A 17,949-nucleotide genomic window follows, 5' to 3' on the forward strand; every position below is an offset into this window, starting at 1 on the left:
GGAAAGGCTACCATAAATGCCCTTCCTGGATAGTGAGATCAACAACTAACTTATCCATGGAGCCCTCAACTAATGCCTGTTGGAAACAGGAGCAAACGCCCAGATATAAACACTGAGTCAAACTAGAACCCAGATGTAAATGGAGAGGATGAGACCAGACTGCAGAAACACATAGAGACAGCTGACCTGAACAAGGAGGAGCTAACAGGCCCCCAGACTGATCGATAGCTGGGAATCCAGCATGGGACTGACTCAGGCCCCCCTGAATATGGGTCTCAGCCAGAAGGACTGAACAGTCTAAGGGACCTCAGACAGTGGAGCCAGGATGTATCCCTGGTGCACAAAAGGACCTTGCAAACACATCTCCCATAGAGGGATAACTGCCTTAACCTAGAGACAGGAGAGAAGCCCTAGTCTCTACTTCACATGACCTGTCAGATCTACATGACTCCAACTGGATGGCATTCCCCTACATATGGAATTGGAGTTGGGGGAAGGGAGGGGAGGGTGGTTAGGGTGCATGTGAGAGGGCAGAGAGGGTAAAAGGGAGGGAGAGAGGGAGGGAGAAAGAGGGAGGGAGAGGGAACTGGGATCAGCATGTAAAATAATAAATAAAATGCTTTGACTACAAAATTTAAGTTCAAGGACATGTTACTGGGGAAAAGAATTTCTATTTTTGTTTCCACAGAAAATGAAAAGCTGTGGATTCCTTCCAGGCTAATGTGGTTTGATCAAGCCAGACCGCCTGAAACAGAGTACCAGGTGATCCTACATTCAAAACAGCTGGACAAAGCAGCCTTGCAGACTACAGCCAGGATTTCTGCACCTTCTTAGAATCCCCCATGACAGCGCCCCTTACCAGCTGGAAGTAGTTTGGAAAGAATGACGCCCAAATTCCTAAATATTGTCTATAAATGTTTTTTTCATTTAAATGGACTTGGTTATAATAAGTAAGAAAGGTGAACTACTTTCCAGGAAAGCACTGATGGTAACTGCTTACTGAGCATGCTCTCTGCCAGGAGGCTGATAGTCATTAACCATCCCAGATAACTGATGAGGAGGAAGAAGCTTAGGAGGGTGAGTAAGTGCTGTGTAAGTGATGGATTTAACCAGGATTGAACTGTGGGCAATCAAATACAGAGCTCCAGGTTCTGAACATTTACCACAGACATCTCCCCCCCCCAATCTGTATAATGTGTTAATTTTTATAAGATTTTAAAATCCAGTTAAGGCCCAGTGTGTTGGAGGCATAGGCCCATATTGGGCCTGGGGATATAGAGGCAAGATAAGGCCAATCTGGTTCACATAGCAAGTCCTTATCAGAAAAAAGGCAAGTGGAGGCATCTTACCTAAAACTGGTAGATGCAATTACGTGAGTCAATGACACTCAGTAACTCAGAGCATGTTTGTCATTTGCTCATCTTCACTGTTGGATATGCAGTACATCCTCTTTCTTCTTCTTCACTATGAAGGCAACATCATTTTTCAGCTTCTGGAAGCTAGATTCAAGCAGGTCCTCCAAATCCTTCAGCATCTGTGACTGTTGGTGCACAAAATGTTGAAGCATTTGCTCATCTTCCTAAAAAAAAAAAAAATCAATGAAGGAAAAAAATGACAGTAGACTTCATATGACTAAGGTTAAAAAAAAAAAAATACTTGGTGTGTGTGAACGAGGTATCCAGTAAATGTTGCCATGAGGCTGAAGAGCTGCACTGGACCATTCTGAGCAGTAGGGACCTAGAGCAGGCGCTTCAGGAAGGGCATTTGAATCTACCAAGAGTAGATGAGATAGATCACAATTTCACATTGGAATGCTGTGTTGTGTCAGTAATGTAGACATTCTGAAGCTTGCACAAGAATTCCCAGAGGCAGGAATTTGCTGATGTCTTCCGTGACCTGTGGAAGCCAAGTGCCCCTGCAAAGGTTTTCCAGAGTTCAGGGAGCATCAGCAGAGGGGAGGGTGGGGCAGACAGGTGACATAGCACTGGGCTCCAGTTTGTTTCCTGGATTGTCAATAGATTCCTGCCTGTTTGGATCCTTTGCACATTATTTCCAATGAATTTTCTGCATTCTTTCTAGTTCAAAACTCATCATTTATATAGTCTGAACATTAATACTTGGTATTTATGGCCTAGCAGTCAGGAAGTTTCAGGTTTTAGAGTATTTTGGCTTTTTGAGTGAGAGATGTTCATCCAGTTAAAGTCCATGAAAACATCCCCAAATCAAAAAAACAAAACAAAAAACCCTGTAACATTTTAGATAAGGGATAGCTGACCTATGATACAAACTGGTTTGTACTTATTTTTATGTGTAGAGTGGGAAGGAGGGTGTGTATGTAGGGACCTGGGATCAGCCTCAGTTGTTCATAAGGAGCAGTGCACCTTGGCTTTTTGAGTCTGACTAGCCAGTGAGCTCTAGGGATCCTCTGCCTGTCTCTCCCTAGGACTGGAATTTTACCCACTTGCTATCATGCTTGGCTTTTGTATGTGGTTCTTTGGTTAAACTCAGGCCCTCATGCTTTTGCTGCAGGCGTTCTACCAGCTAAGCCATCTTCCCAGTCCCTCGTGCTAATTCTTAACTTTATTTATGGGGCCTGTTTGAGTTGGGATTTCTATTGCTTCCCTCATTAAAATCCAAACACAATTCTTCAGAGACCTTGAAAGAACAATACTCAACTTCATATGGAAAAACAAAAAATCCAGTATAGCTAAAACAATCCTGTGCCATAAAGGAACTTCTGGAGGTATCACCATCCCTGACTTCAAGCTCTGCTATAGAGCTATAGTCATGTCATAAAAAACACCTTTGTATTGCCATAAAAACAGATAACATAGACCAATGGAATTGAATCAAAGACCCTGACATAAATCCACACGCCTATGTCTTTGACAAAGAAGCAAAAATTATACAATGGAAAAAATGAAAGCATCTTCAACAAATGGTGCTGGCATTAACTGGATGTCAACATAAGGAGGATCCTGCACAAAACTTTAGTCCAAGTGAATAAAAGACCTCAACATAAATCCAATTATACTGAACCTGATAGAAGAAAAAATGGGAAAGTAGTCTTAAACAAATTAGTGCAGGAGACCACTTCCTGACTATAACACCAATAGCATAGACACTGAGAACAATAAATGGTACCTCCTGAAATGGAGAAGCTTCTATAAGGCAAAGGACACAGTCAACAAGACAAAATGGCAGCCTACAAAATGGGAAGATATTCACCAACCCCACATCTGACAGGATTGAGCTCCAAAATATATAAAGAACTCAAGAAACTCAAAGCATCAAAATACCAAATAATCCAATTAGAAATGGGGTACAGATCTAAATAGAGAATTCTCAACAGAAGAATCTCAAATGGCCAAAAGACACTTAAGGAATTGTGCAACATCCTTAGCCATGAGGGAAATACAAATCAAAATGACTCTGAGATACCATCTTACCCCTGCCAGAATGGCTAAAATTAGAAACACCAATGACAACTTATGCAGGAGAGGATGTGGAGAAAGGGGAACACTCCTACACTGCTGGTGAAAATACAAACTTGTACACCCATTTTGGAGATTACTATGGTGGTTCCTCAGGAAAATGGGAATCAGTCTACCACAAGACCCAGCAATCCCTCTCTTAAGCATATTTCCAAATGATCCTTATCCACGCAACAAAGACATCTGTTCAACTATGCTCGTAGCAGCATTATTTGAAGTATCAAGAACCTGGAAGCAACCTAGATGCCCCTCAACTGAAGAATGGATAAAGAAGGTGTGGCACAATTATACAATGGAATACTACGGAATACTACTCTGCAGAAAAAAATAATGGAATCTTGAAATTCACAGGCAAATGGATGGAACTTGAAGAAACCATCCTGAATGAGGTAACCCAGTCACAAAAAGAGGAACGTGGTATGTACTAGCTCATATATGGATTTTAGACAGAGCAAAGGATCACCAGCCTATAATTCACACCGCCAGAGAAACTAGGATACAAGGAGGAATCTAAGAGACTCGTACAAGATCCCTCACAGAAGGGGAAAAGATCTCCTGAGCATATTGGCGGGGGGCAATGAGTGGAGAGGGAGCTAGGAGAAAGAAGGGGAGAAAGGAAAGCTCATGGGACTAGGAATATTGAGTTAGGGGAGGAATAGATGAGAAAGAGAGAGAGAGAGATCATAAAAGAGGAGCCATTACAGGTTTGAAGAGAAAACTGAACCTAGAGAAATGTCCAGAGACCTACAAGACTGGCCCCAACTAACAATCTGAGCAACAGTGGAAAGGCTACCATAAATGCCCTTCCCTGATAGTGAGATTGATGACTAACTTACCCACCATCATAGAGCCCTCATCTAGTAGCTGATGGAAACAGAAGCAGACACCACAGCTAAACACTGAGCTGAACTGGAATCCAGATGCACAGAGGGAGGACAAGACCAGGCTACAGAAACCCATAGAGACAGCTGACCTGAACAAGGAGGATCTAATGGGCCCCCAGACTGAAAGCTGGGAATCCAGCATTGGACCGACTCAGAACCCCTGAACATGGGTGTCAGTTAGAAGGTCTGGGCAGTATAAGGAACCTCTGACAGTGGAACCACCTCCTGTAATCAGATTGTTGACGACCCCTAACTGTCTTCAGAGATACTCTATTCAGTAACTGATGGAAGTAGATGCAGAGATCCACAGCCAAGCACTGAGCTTAAGATCCAGGAGTTTTGTTGAAGAAAGGGAGGAGGGATTATATGAGCCAGGGGGGTCATGACAGGGAACCCACAGAGACAGCAGACCTGAGTTTGTGGGAGCTCATGTACCAACAGTTAGGGAGCAACCATGGGACTGACCTAGGCCCTCTGCATTGTGTGACAGTTGTGTAGCTTGGTGCCTTTGTAAGGCTTCTAGCAGTAAGACTGGGACCTGTCCTTGGTGCTTGGCTGGGTTTTGGGAGCCTGTTCTCACCTAGCATTGATGCAGGGGAAGGAACTAGGTTCTGCCTCCACTTGATGTGCCATGCTTCATGCTCTGTTAAAGCCCATGGGAGGTCTGCCCCTTTCTGAATGGAGATGGAGGAGTGGAAGGGGAGATGGATAGATGGGAAATGGGCGGCAGGGGGGAGGGGAAGAGAGAAGATGGAGAAATGGCAATCAGTATGTAAAATAAATGGAAAAAAGTTATTTAAATAAAATTAAAAAAGGGTATTTGTCCCAAGGCTGAGCAAGCCAGCCTGTCACAGTTGGGCACCAATGACAAGAACTCATGTTTGCTGAGTTCCTCTTGCATGCTGGAAAAAAATGATACTTTCTATTAAAAAAAAAAAATTCTGTTGCTGTGAAGAGACACCATAACCACAACAACTTGTATTTTCTGCCTCACTGTGCTAACTACAATCTGAAATTGCAGGGATAGATTAGCCAGAACGCTAGACTCGGTCAGTTGTTAGTCATGGGGCACTCCATCTGCCTAAATTTCCCTGATGAGAATGAGGACTGTCCATTTGATTTCTAGTTCACTAAGAATTTGTTGTTGCTGTGTTTTAAGACAGGGTTTCTCTGTGTAGCCCTGGCTGTCCTGAAACTCACTCTGTAGACCAGGCTGGCCTCAAACTCAGAGATCCACCTGCCTCTGCCTCCCCAATGCTGGGATTAAAGGTGTGTGCCACCACCACCCAGCTAGGACCTACACTTTTAAGGCAATAATGTACTCATCCGCTCACACAGTCAGATCTGTAGGCTTAATTGAGTGTTTGGGTGTTGCCGAGAGACTGGGTACTCACGGGAGGTCTGCACTGCCTCAGTCTGAGCAGCTGTCCTCTGGCCATGCTCATGCCTCGATAGAACACCTTCAGAGCTCTGGCCAGTTGTGCATCACTGCTGGCTTGCTGAGCACACATTTGCGTAGCCTCTCTGGCTGTTGGCAGCTGTGACATCAACCCAACTCTCTCTGGATTATCTGGCTCCTGGGCTAGGGCACACAAAAGTATTTTCGTCTGTATTCAAGCATTTCTGTACCTTTTTTTCTTTCTTTTCTTTGAGACATGGTTTCTCTGTGTAGCTCTAGCTGTCCTGAAACTAACCCTGTAGACCAGATTGTCAAACTTGAAGATCTAACTGCCTTTGCCTTCTGAATGCTAGGATTAAAGGTGTGTGCCACCACAATCAGCTTTGGTGACATTTTATGTCTTCACTTATCAGCATATGTCTTTGGACCCACTCAAAGAAATCTTAAGGGCAAAAGAAAAAAAGTTTTTTTATTTATGGTCTTAGATATAAATCAACTCGTTGAGATTTCCTATTCTTCTGGAGCTGGAGGTATGACTCAACAGTTAAGAGCACTGGCAGCTCTTCCAGAGGACCTAGGTTCAATTCTAAGTGTCCACATGGTGGCTTACAACCCTCTGTAGCTCCAGTCTTAGAAGATCCATCTGACATCTTCTACTGGCCTCTGTGGACATACATACATTGAGGCATACATAATACATACTCATAAAAATGTTGTTGTTGTTTTAACTAATTCCTATTCTAGACAAATAGCACATCCCAAACATGGGCATTGGGAATGAGATGAACCACTCGAACAATACCATTTCTCACCCTGTTGAGCAGAACCAGTTTTTTCCAGTGAGGCCTTGAGAAACAGGTTTTCTTCCCTAAGGGCTCTGTTAACATCTCTGAGTAGCTCAGTCTCCTGCTCCAACTTGATCAGCTTGTGATACATTTCTGGCACCTGGTTTGACATGACCTACAGAAGATACGTCAACTCAGCTTTTGTGGGATTACCTGTATAGCCATCCAGACCTCATGTAAACAAGGATGGAATGGGAAGGCAAGGACACACAGAAAGGCACAAACCCCACTTTCACTGAAGGGATGACTCTTACGGGGCTGTCACCAAGCTCATTTGGCCCCTTGTGATCTGCCATGTATACACACCTGGCTCACAGTCTTCACACTGGAAAATTTCTTGGTATCTACCATGATGTGGCTCTCTCCTGGGAGCAAGATGTCCAGATGAGAGAACCCTAGCTCGGCACAGCCCTCTGCAGTGTGGGAGAGAAACTAGAAACTAGAGTCTGAGCTGTGGAGCTAAAGTGAACACCAAAGATGGCGCTTACCCACTGCTCCGCAGACACTTCCCCTTCCCCCACCTCATCCCCTTCAGCGTTAGATCCAGTTGAATAGCACACACTGTAGGAAAGAAATGAGTGAAAACATTACCTTGGAGGCCCCACAAATCAACAATTAGGGCATTTGTCAGTAAGTAATCCAGAAACTCTCGGGATGCACTCAAGGCTACAACATGGACAGTCTCTTCAATTCTGGGATTCACACTTTTCCACACAGGCTTGGTATACAGAGTGTTTGGGAGATCATAAATTTTGTACCTGAGGCAAGAATGGAAAACAACTGAATACCAGAAGGGGAGTTTGGATCTAATGAATTTAACCCTTTCTGGTTGTGTCTGTACCATTGTAAGACATTTTACTTAACATAGTTTGGGCAATTTTTTTTTAATGACAATTAAAATGTCTGACCCTGATGCTTTAATCATGTAAGAGACTCAGGAACCATCCTAGTAATGGGGAGGGCCATGTGGCTTCTCTACCCGATGGAGAAAGTAGCCATTCTGCAGTTGAGAAAACTGAAAAACTTAAAATGTTATGATAAACTCATCTTGTAAAAGAAATAAGGCCCCTCCCACCAGGACCCACACCTGGGTGGTGTGCAGACCCGTACCCCATCTGAATGCCCCGGGTGGCATCTTCCTTTAGCCATTTGACATCAAGGCATCCAACAATGTGAATCTGGAAGTCGATCCTCTTGCCCAGTAGCTCCACAGGGTCAATAATCATGTCTTCCTCACCATGTGCCCTACAGACAAGAGTTGAACCTCAGTCTCTGGATTAGGCTGGACCCAGGCTAGTTAGCACTCAAATGTCTCAGGAGTGAAAGAGTCCTTAAGAGACAGACAGAGATAGATGATTGCTCTGAAGAAGGGTTGGGTGCTAATCTGCTGTGGAATCCATTCACTGAAGAGCCAGTTCTTCATGGTGCTTCTGGAAAAGATACCATCTCCAACAGCTCGAAGCCCAGAGAAGAGTCCAAACATCTTCATGCGATGAATGTGTGTGGATATGGTGCTGAACCCACACTGAAGACTGAGGTTGGTCCCACTGGGGAGGGGGAACGGCCAGCTGCCTGCTCAGATGCTGCAGCCTAATTTGTCATCCACCTCGGTAAGTCATTCATAGTCCAGTGTCGACATCATCCCTCTATCCTCAGAAACTGACTTGGGACAGCTTTCTAACTGGGGACCTCTCTTATGTCAACCATGTGTAAATCTAAAACTTAAGCACAGAATATCATGTTGTTCACTTTCGCTGTGACCACTGGGCAGCTGAGATAGCCAGAGTAGACAGGTGACTAGCCTGTGACCTGAAGTCCCTATAGACACTGAGGTTGTGGTCAGTTGGCCTTTTGGACCCAGCACACTGAGGCTCTCCTACTCCCTTCTCAAGTGGGTTTCCTTTCATCAAGACAAAAGGTCACACTGGCTGCTTGTACCCAGCCCAGGACTCATGCCACCTCTGTGCTTAGGATTGCTAAAATACTTTTATATAAATGTCCTATGTCCTAAAACAAAATACTAAATACTAAAACAGGAGTTGAGGAACAGCACAGATGGAGTCCAGATACCTAACACTCCCCTCAAGCCAAGGAGCAAAGTTCTGGCCTCTGCCTAGAACCAACTTTCTGCTTCTGGCTCCGATGCCCACTAAGTATGACAAGGCATCCTGTGGCGTGGATGCCATACCTCCAAGGCACCAGGAGTAGGCTGTGGGTAAGCATGTCTACAACATAGGCTTCTTTCCCAGGTGTCCCCTCATAGAACCAACCCAGGCCTTTGGGTTCAGTGTTCCTTACTCCATCTTCTGCTTTATGGGATTGTCCTCCTCATTCCTGGGTTCCCCAGGGCAGTGATGAGCCATCTCTGATGCTGGACATTTGGCAAGAATCTGATTCAACAAGGCCAAGTCATAAATGAGCTCATTCACTTGTCTCATTGGTAACCCCTTAAGGGTTCCCTCCCCTCATGAGAACCCGGGCTCTTTCTGAACATTCTGGGAGGGGACCGAGACTCACCGTCCCTCGGGGGAGCAGGGGGTGATTTGGATATGCAGCACCGCCTCCTCCAGGCCATCGCAGTTCAGAAACTCCACCTGCTCCTCCAGCATCATGCAGTAAGCCAGGGAATGCAGCCAGATGTGCGCTGAGCCCAAGTGGACAACCTCCACAGGGTCCCAGAAAGGGTCATCTTCCTGAGCCACCTGGCTGTCTTCTCTCTCTAGGAAGCGCTGGTAAAGTTCTCCCATCAGGGATTTCCTATTGATAAACTTGGCTTTTGACCAAATCCATACCTGGGGATGCAAAGGGCATCACCCAGCATCTTAAATTACTTTATTTCTGTGAAGAGACACCATAATCAAGGCAACTTGTAAAAGAACATACTCAACTGGGGCTTGCTTACAGTTTCAGAGGGTTAGGATGTGATCATCATGAAGGAAGGGTGGCTGAGGTAGATAGGCATGGCCCTGGAGCCGTGGCTGTGAGCTTTATTTACATCGTGATCCAAGGTGGAGACAGAGAGAGACAGACATACACACACAGAGACAGACTGGGCCTTCCATGAACTCCATGAACTTCCATGACATACCTCCTCCAACAAGGAGACACCTAATCCCACAACCGTTCCATCAACTGGAATCTAACTATTCAAATATATGAGCCTATGGGTGCCTTTATTATTTGAACCACCAGGCCATGTGTGTTCTTTCTTTTGCTGCTTAAACAACCTATCTTTTTTCCATTCTGCTCCTCCTAACGGGTGGAGTTTTGGGAAGACCACATACTACTCTCATCAAACCGTTTTGTGAGGCCCTTCCAGAACACCATATCTAATGTGATGAAAATGGAGCCAGAGAGGTAATGTGTGGCTCATTAAAGATAGAAAGGTCATGAGCCAAGGTATATTGGTAGTGTCTAGAAGTTGGAAAAAGCAAGGAAATAGATTTAACTGCGGGTTTTTTCCAGAACAACATGGCTAAGCAAGACCTATGTTAGACTGTCTGCCTCCAGAGATTGAAGGTTATAACCTTGGGTCATTAGTGAGTGAGAGTTTGTTATATAGACAATAGATGACAAATACAGGACAACTTGCCTGCAGAAAAGCCAAGTGGCAGCATAGCAGATGCACAGCCCTGAGCTGGGGGACAACCCCTTCCGCCTTTCTTGTAGCTAAGCACACAGGAATGTTAGCTCCTTTTCTCAGACACCCCTAAAGGGGCCATTCTTGTTCAGGGGTTCACCAGTGAGCAACAAGTCCGGGACATGAATTGCTCTCCTCTCACTGGGCAAGGGCAAGGCCTCTGTGAATTACCAGCTATGGAGAGAAGCTTACACTGCAATATACAGAAACCCAGATTTTCTTGACTGAAAATGTCCCACTAGAGGTGGTATGAAGTAAAACCAACAACCTCTTCTCTGGGCAACCAGAATAAGAACAAAAGCCAATGGACAAGGGCAATGGAACATCCCCTTCAATGGGACATTTGCACAATAAACAGTTTTTGCTGTCTCTCTGGCCAAAGCACCATAGAGAGACTGTATTTCTCTCTCATGCACACACAAAGAGACATGGTCACCTTTACCATCTGGGTAAACTTCCAGACCCTCCTTTTTTTGTTAATGTCCAGGCAAGGTCTCTTTGTATTCCTAGCTGTCCTGGAACTTAGTATGTATACCAGGCTAGCCTCCAAGATCCACCTTCCTCTGCCTCCCAAGTGCTGGGGTTAAAGGGTATGCACCACCACCTTGGATCTCTGAGTTGGAGGCCAGCCTGGTCTACAGGCAGAACTATACAGAGAAACCCTGCCTCCAAACAAAACAAAACAAAACCAAAAAAAAGCAGGTTATAGTCAGGTCTGTAGAGCATTTATTAATTAGTGGTTGATATAGGAGGATGGAGCACATGGTTTGGACCACCATGGGTTGGTGGTCCTGGGTCCTGTAAGAAAGCAGGCTGAGCGAACCATGAGGAGCTAGCAAGCAGCAGTCCTCCATAGCCTCCAGGTTCCTGCCCTGCGAGTTCCTGCCCTCACTGCTTTCAATGATAAACTTACATGGGAGTGTGAGTAAAATAAGCCCTTTTCTCCCTAAGCTGCCTTTAATTGCCATGTTTTGTCACAGCTGTAGTAACCCTAAGTATAATGTCACCAGAAAGAATCCTATGAGAAAAGGACACACGACAAAGGGTCCCCAGACTCAGCTCCCACTCAGAGAACATCTAGGATTTTGTCTAGCTTTCCTGGATGCAGCTGGCAAAATGCCCTGTGTACTTTGGAAGCCTCCCAAGAAGATGCATACCTGCCTGCTGATGGTGTCCTACCTCGTGAGTCCTTGGTTTGGTCACCTTCACCATGACCTCTTTCTGGAGGTCAAAGCCCCTGGAATCCAATGCTGCTAAGTTCTTCACCTTCAATTCCATTTTCAGACCCTGGTAAAGAGACATCTCGCTGGACAATCCCCTAGTTCGTATTCTTTTGGCAGTCTCTTCCCCATTCTTCCCATCCTTGGATTTGTAAAAGAACATGGCCCATCTCTTCTTGTTCTGTGGAGTTCCTGCCCACCCAACAGCAGAGCACCAGCACAGTCCCAGTACCCTGGAACTAACATTTGTGTTTCCTAAGTTGGTTAATTCCCTCCCAAGGCTCCTACTGACTGGGGTCAGTAACCCCAGCCCAGGTCCCCTTTGTGGCTTATCAGCAGCCCCTGAGATGTTGGAGAGGCACTGGGGACATCAGAGGTATCCCCAGTAAGTGTTGGTCTAGGATGCTGGTGGCTCTGATAAGTAGAGCAGGTGCTCAGCTTGCTCCCAAGGCCTGAGGGTTAGGGCTAGTCTAGTTCTGTCACTAGCTCTCAGCACCATCACGGGAAAAAGCTTCATCCTTCCCTAGGCTTTTTGGGACCTTATGTTGTGCCATCATCAGGAGGTGGAAGGTCACCTTCTCTAGCTCCTCACTCATCTGATTTGCTTCCTCAACCAATGGCATGAGTTTGATGTAGTCCTGGAACACAGCTAAGACGCTGGGGTCAGCTTGGCCATCTCTGGGGCTCATGGTACCTAGTGAGAGAAAGTTGAGTCTGATTCTTGTTCTATGATACTTTTCAGTTGTCACAAAACACACACACTCAGCTGTTAGAGTTGTTCATCACTACCTTGAAATTGTGGCTATCCTTATCCTTGATTTCAAGGACCAGTGTAGCTCTGGACTATCCAGGAAGGAGGGTTAAAGTGAGTAGAAGCCAGAGGAGGGGCTGAATCCTCAGTGGCCCAGCGAATAATCTGTTCTTACTCCAGTTGTGGGTGCTATGGATTAAGGGTCATAGCGACTATGGGAGGCCCTGATCCCCTTTCCCTACTTGGAGGAATATGGCCTTGTATTAGGATCTGTCTTCTCTTTAGAGACTCCCTGCCCATATGTCACCACTTCCCCATTCTGGGAAGGCATTCTGTATAGTCAGTTATGAAGAACTCAATGTAAGGTGGGTTATTTGTGGATAATCTTGCTTACAGTTGTGTGTTCGTGTACGTACAGATGTGCATGCAGAGAGCAAAGAAGGGTGTCAAGCGTCCTCTCTATCACTTTCTACCTATTTCCCTGAGGCAGCATCTCTCCATGAACTTAAACAAGCAGCCACCAAGCCGCACAGACATCCCTCTTGTCTCTGTCCCCCTGAGACTACACTCAGCTCTTTATATGGATGATGGTATAAACGCATGACCTCATAGCTATGAAGCTTGCATTCTTAGCCACTGAGCCATCTTGTTAACCCTGGCCTTGGATTTATACCAAAGACTTCAGAAGAATGTAGATGTGGTAGCATACACCTGTAATCCCAATACTCAGCAGGCTGGGGCAGGTTAACAAGTTGATACCAACTTGGGCTACATAGTGAGTTTCAAGATAGTCTTGGATACCTAGTGAGAACTGAAAAACCAAAACAAAGCTAGATATGGGGGGCTCATACCTGTAATCTCAGCACCCAACTGCCCCTCACCTGTGGCTTTATTAAGGTAAACAGAGCATAGGCGCCTCCACTGAGAAGCCAGCACATTACAAAGACCTCAGTGGGCTCCAGCCAACCCTGTGCCGGTGACTTGCGGCTGGGGGAAGAGGTGTGGGAAAGTGTTAGAACTCCCCACCTGAGGTGGACGGGCACAGGGTGAACCCTCTAAGAACCTGTGAGGAATCCAAGATGGTGTAGGGGTGGAGGATAGGTTGAGGGGCAAGGGGGTATCTTTCACTCGGAAACCTAGAGCTCCAACTTCTTCCAGACCAAGGCCTGGCCCTTGGCCCTCACCATCTCTCAGGGCCTGCCGTTGAGCCTTCCATTGGCTGAAGGCCTGTGTCTGACCCATTGATCTCCTGTCAACATTCTCACCTCCACTTGCTGCACGTGACTCTCTCCCATACCAAGCTTCCCCCTCATCCCTGGGGAACGGTTAGTGAGCTCAACACATCTTTGACAGGTACTCAGTTTTCTCTATTTCTATGAAGACCAGATTTGGGGGCTGAGATTGGGGCTCGGTGGAGTACTCGTCTAGCATGCAAGTTCTTGGGTTTTATGGTCAGCATGCACAGAGAGGGGGATGGAAAGGAGGAAGAGAGAGAGAGAGAGAAAGAGGGGGGAAGAGGGAGAAAGAGAGGAGGGGAAGGGATAGAAAAAGCATGCTCACATTCTAACTTCCTCCTGCATACTGTATTCTGACTCCATGAATTCACAGGGAGGTGCCCGAAGGTGGCACTTACCAAGCATGTCCACACTCACTCCCTCAGCAGCTGCCCGTTCCAGCTGGAAAAAGTCATAGTCGAATCTGCTCAAATCTTCACCACGTCGCTCTGAGGGAAACCCGATGTAGAGGAAGGCACTGTTGGATCCCAAGATGATGCGGTCCTGGGAGGGAGATCTTAGGCAGGAGAGGCCTGGCCTGCTCTGGGGACCCAGGCTTCTACTCAAGCTGAATGGAAAAGGGCTGAGAATGCTCTTGTCTCCATGACCACCCAGGCTCAGCCCTCTTCCGGGATGAAGTCAGAGCCTCAGAAGAAAGCACAGGTATGGAATGCACTAGGTCTAATTCAGACTAGGACCTCAGAAGAACCCTGAGAGGGCAGAAGATTCACGTGCAGTGGTTGTGCGGGGGCTTTTCGGTGAGGTAGACCACACTAAAGGAAGTCCTTGGAATGGGGCGTGTGCTGGACAGTGAAGCTCACCCAGTGCTTCTAAAAAGGTCGTGGCTGAGCTACCTGCCCATCTTAGAAGCGTGTGACCTCTGATATAGTGACTGGTGAAGGGAAAAGGCTTCGACTCCAAGGAGGGTGGCAAAGCAAGTGTGAACAAAGGGAATGACGTAAGCAGCAACCATCACTCGCCATCAGGCTCTCTCAAGCCTCAGATCTCATCAATGTGAGCACTGAGGAAGGGCACTGAGATCCATTCCCACCCTTCTTGTGTTATGGGTGATGTTTCTGGATGATGGGAACGGGTCTGTCACCCTAGCCTATTCAGTCTGGCAGAGAGAGGAAGCCCCAGGCCCGGCCAGCCCCTCTCTGTATGACAGGAGACATTTCACAAGACAGTCCTGTCCCCACCCCCTCCCCACCCTGCTACCATCTTGAGGGTCGCACTGAGGCACTTGTGTGGCTGGGCAAGGAACATACCAAATGCTGCAGCTTTGTCCTGTTGGTGACAGGTACCCCATTAACAACAACCTTGCACTTGTCATGTGGCATGACTGTCACTTTGCCATTCAAATTCACGAAGGAAGCATGTTTATCTGAAATTCTAAGACAAGAGTTTGTGTGGGTCACCCAGTAGGTTATGATTTCATGGCTGGCCCAGTTGCACAGTGAGATCCTCAGCTGTGATCAATGGGAAATCTCCCACTGTCCCTTACCCCACACAGTACTGTGGTTCATAGGCATTGGAGGCTACAGGGCCTGGCCCTGGGAGTGCAGGAGTTGGAAGTCAAGGAAGGTGCTAGTCTATTCACAGAACAAACCCTAGCTGAGGGCCCACAGCTGCCAGGAACCACCGGCTACTGAGACAATCACAAGTCCTTGAAAGCTACAAGCTAGCAATGGAGAAATGAAAGCAGGTTTCAATAGCCAAGATATAGAATAAACCCATGTCCATCAAAAGGCAGTAAAGAGATGCGCTTATGTACACCAGGGAAAACTATTTGTCCAGAAAGAAGGAATAGATTTCCATTACGTCAGCAATTAGATGCCGCTGGAGGGCATTATGAAATCAAGCGAGCACAGAAAGATAACATGTTCTCACCCTCATGAGGCCAAAACACTGGCGTCAAAGAGGCAAAGAATAGAAGAGTGCTTGCCATAGCCGGACTGGGGAGTTGGGGGGGGTTAATGGCCACGGAGTGGAGCTTGGTAGGAAGAGAGCCATCTGGTGTTCTACAGTATAAGTTTATGATGCTCTAAGTCATTAGCTGAATGTTTCAAACCCCCTAGTACATCTGATCACTAACTATTGCATGTGTGTTCTGAAAATCACTATACAGAACACACACGTAACTACGATGCCAATTAAAACATTACTTTAAAATTAATTTGAAAAGCTGCTTCAGTCAGAGTTTCAAATAGCTGCGGATGCAGTCACCTGAAGATAGTCATGAAAGGCCCTCCAGGATGTGCTTGGCCTTTCATCTCCCCTAGTTTTTGCAGGGTCTCCTTACTTCTGCTTGTGGGGTTCCGTCTTACAGGCCCTAGCCACTGGCGTCCCTTTTCTCCCAAGATGAGCGGAAGGAGACAGGCAGTGTGTACTGCACACTGGACTTCAGCAAGCACTCTTCATGAGTAGTGGGGGAGTTGCTGAGGGAAGTCTGGCAACTTTTTATATTGCCCATCCAGCAGGACTTAACAGCTTGGCATACCTATGACCGGATGGATGGCTTTCCAGAATCTTCTCTAGTGAAGCATGTTACAACCTGACAGTGCTGCTCAGAGGAGGAGGAAAGGGGAAACCCTGGCAACCCAGCACTCAGAGGAGGCGGCAGGGGGTTTCGTGTTTGAGGCCAACCTGGGCTACATAGCGAGATCCTGTCTCAAAACATCTAAAACATAACAAGACAGATCTCTGGGCTGAGAAGTCGGGGTCCTCTGGTTCAGGCCCCAGGTGCTGTTCTTACCCCAGGCCTTGAAGACGGATAGCATTTGAAGCAGCTCGGCCAACGTCACAGGAGCCTGTAAAGAGTTGGGACAGTTTTTCTTAAAATCGTCAGCATTTGGCCATGATGAAGTAATGTTCTTGGTAATTTGAAAGTGGCATTTTTTTTCTTCAGTAAGAGCATGCAAAGAGTTTGGTTTGTTTCCCAATTGGAGCTGCCAATGTAATATCGCCTGGACATGAGATTGCTTTATGGATAATTGTTTTACTTTCTGCTGTCTTTGTCTTAGGATCCCCAACTCGATGCAAATGCCACCTTCTTCGTGGGCCTTAGTGCTCAGTGACCCAGTGAAGCTACGCAGCAAAGGCTCCTGGAAGCTCCGTTTCTGTGGTAGCTGGCCCCTCAGAGTGCACTGTATACCCTACAGCTCCTGGCTGTCCTGCCACCATCATGCACACGGCTTAGTTAGATGTGCACAGTGGCCAGGGAGGGGAGAACAGGGATCGAATGTCACATATTGGAGAGACAGTCCAAAGGCTGCCACCTCCTCAGAAACCACCAGGCAAATGTGATGTGGCAATGCAGGGTGATGGGTAAATAACATGCAGTGCTGGTGTATGATAGGGACCATTTGCCTTAGCCAAGGAAAGAAATGCCAAGCCATGCTAAACCTTAAATGAGTTGATGATACTCAGTGAGACAGACACAAAAGATCTTGCTGCTATGAGGCACCATGCATGGAGAAATCCAGATACAAAAAGAATGGTGGTCGGTCACCCAGGGCTCATGGAGGGGCTCATAATCGATACAGAGTTTCAGTCTGAAGAGATGGAGAAAAGTTCTGGAAATAGATGTGGTGATGGTTAAGAACCTCTGTACTGTATGTACTCAAGAGTTGTTGAAGAAGTGAATTTTATGTTGTATGTTTTAATATAAAATTTAAAATATCAAAAAAAAAAAAAGAAAGGAAGAGAGGGGAGGGGAGGGAGCAGAAGGGAAGAGGGAGAAGGGGAAGAAGAGAGAGGGGAAGGGTATGGAATCAGAGCTGGCCTGGGGGGGTAAGGGTAGCAGGGGGATCAGGTACCATTGTGAATGAAGTACTTGAGGACCCCCGTGAGCTGCGGGTCCTCATTCACATTGAGAAGATGTGGGAGAGTCTTCACCATCTGCTGCTCCTAAAAAGATAGAGAAGCCTGTAGGTAGAGACCTGAGCCTGTCCCAGGAACCTCAGAGGAATGGGAGCTGTCCCAGCAGGCCTATTCCAGAGCCCAGGGGCCTCCCTTCCTTTCTCCCCCTTCTCCACCCCCACCCCCCACTTTGCCACCTTCTATTGCCCTCCCCTTCATTCTGCCCCACCTGTTTTCTTCAGGCCCCTGGCATCCTCGGGCTCCTTGCTCTCCACTCCCCACGGCCCCTCCCTGGGTCTCTCTTAACTTGCTGGTAGCACACTGCCCTCCCCCCTCAGTGACACCCAAGTACATTGAAGTCTTCCGCATAGACTAGGACCTTATTGTACTTATAGAGGACGGACAAACTGAGCAAACACCATGGCTTAGGATGATTTTTAAATCCTGAAGTTCCTTCTGATTAAGAACACGAAAGCCCTGGTGGTTGTTCACTGAAATAGTTTTGTAGACCTGTACCCTAAATTCCACTTAAACCTGGAATCACACAGGGCCACCCCCTCTGCAGGATGCTATTTAATGGG

The 17,949-nt window shown here is 46.7% G+C and overlaps 1 protein-coding gene across 1 annotated transcript in view; it reads right to left on the reverse strand.

The window, feature by feature from the left end:
- Positions 1–1,423: 1,423 nt before the first annotated feature.
- Positions 1,424–17,949, reverse strand: part of LOC127223684 (kinesin-like protein KIF28) — a 41,463-nt gene continuing 24,937 nt past the window's right edge. The window contains exons 11-23 of the mRNA XM_051186409.1: positions 17,326–17,416; positions 16,263–16,317; positions 14,776–14,899; positions 13,867–14,011; positions 12,058–12,176; positions 11,442–11,549; positions 9,140–9,414; positions 7,733–7,867; positions 7,214–7,380; positions 6,929–7,035; positions 6,590–6,737; positions 5,773–5,960; positions 1,424–1,579 (exon numbers count right to left, since the gene is read on the reverse strand). Coding sequence (XP_051042366.1) covers positions 1,424–1,579; positions 5,773–5,960; positions 6,590–6,737; positions 6,929–7,035; positions 7,214–7,380; positions 7,733–7,867; positions 9,140–9,414; positions 11,442–11,549; positions 12,058–12,176; positions 13,867–14,011; positions 14,776–14,899; positions 16,263–16,317; positions 17,326–17,416 — 1,818 coding nt within the window. The remainder of the gene's footprint in view (positions 1,580–5,772; positions 5,961–6,589; positions 6,738–6,928; positions 7,036–7,213; positions 7,381–7,732; positions 7,868–9,139; positions 9,415–11,441; positions 11,550–12,057; positions 12,177–13,866; positions 14,012–14,775; positions 14,900–16,262; positions 16,318–17,325; positions 17,417–17,949) is intronic.

Source organism: Phodopus roborovskii, unplaced genomic scaffold (assembly GCF_943737965.1).
Source record: "Phodopus roborovskii unplaced genomic scaffold, PHOROB, whole genome shotgun sequence".
Classification (NCBI taxonomy): domain Eukaryota; kingdom Metazoa; phylum Chordata; class Mammalia; order Rodentia; family Cricetidae; genus Phodopus; species Phodopus roborovskii.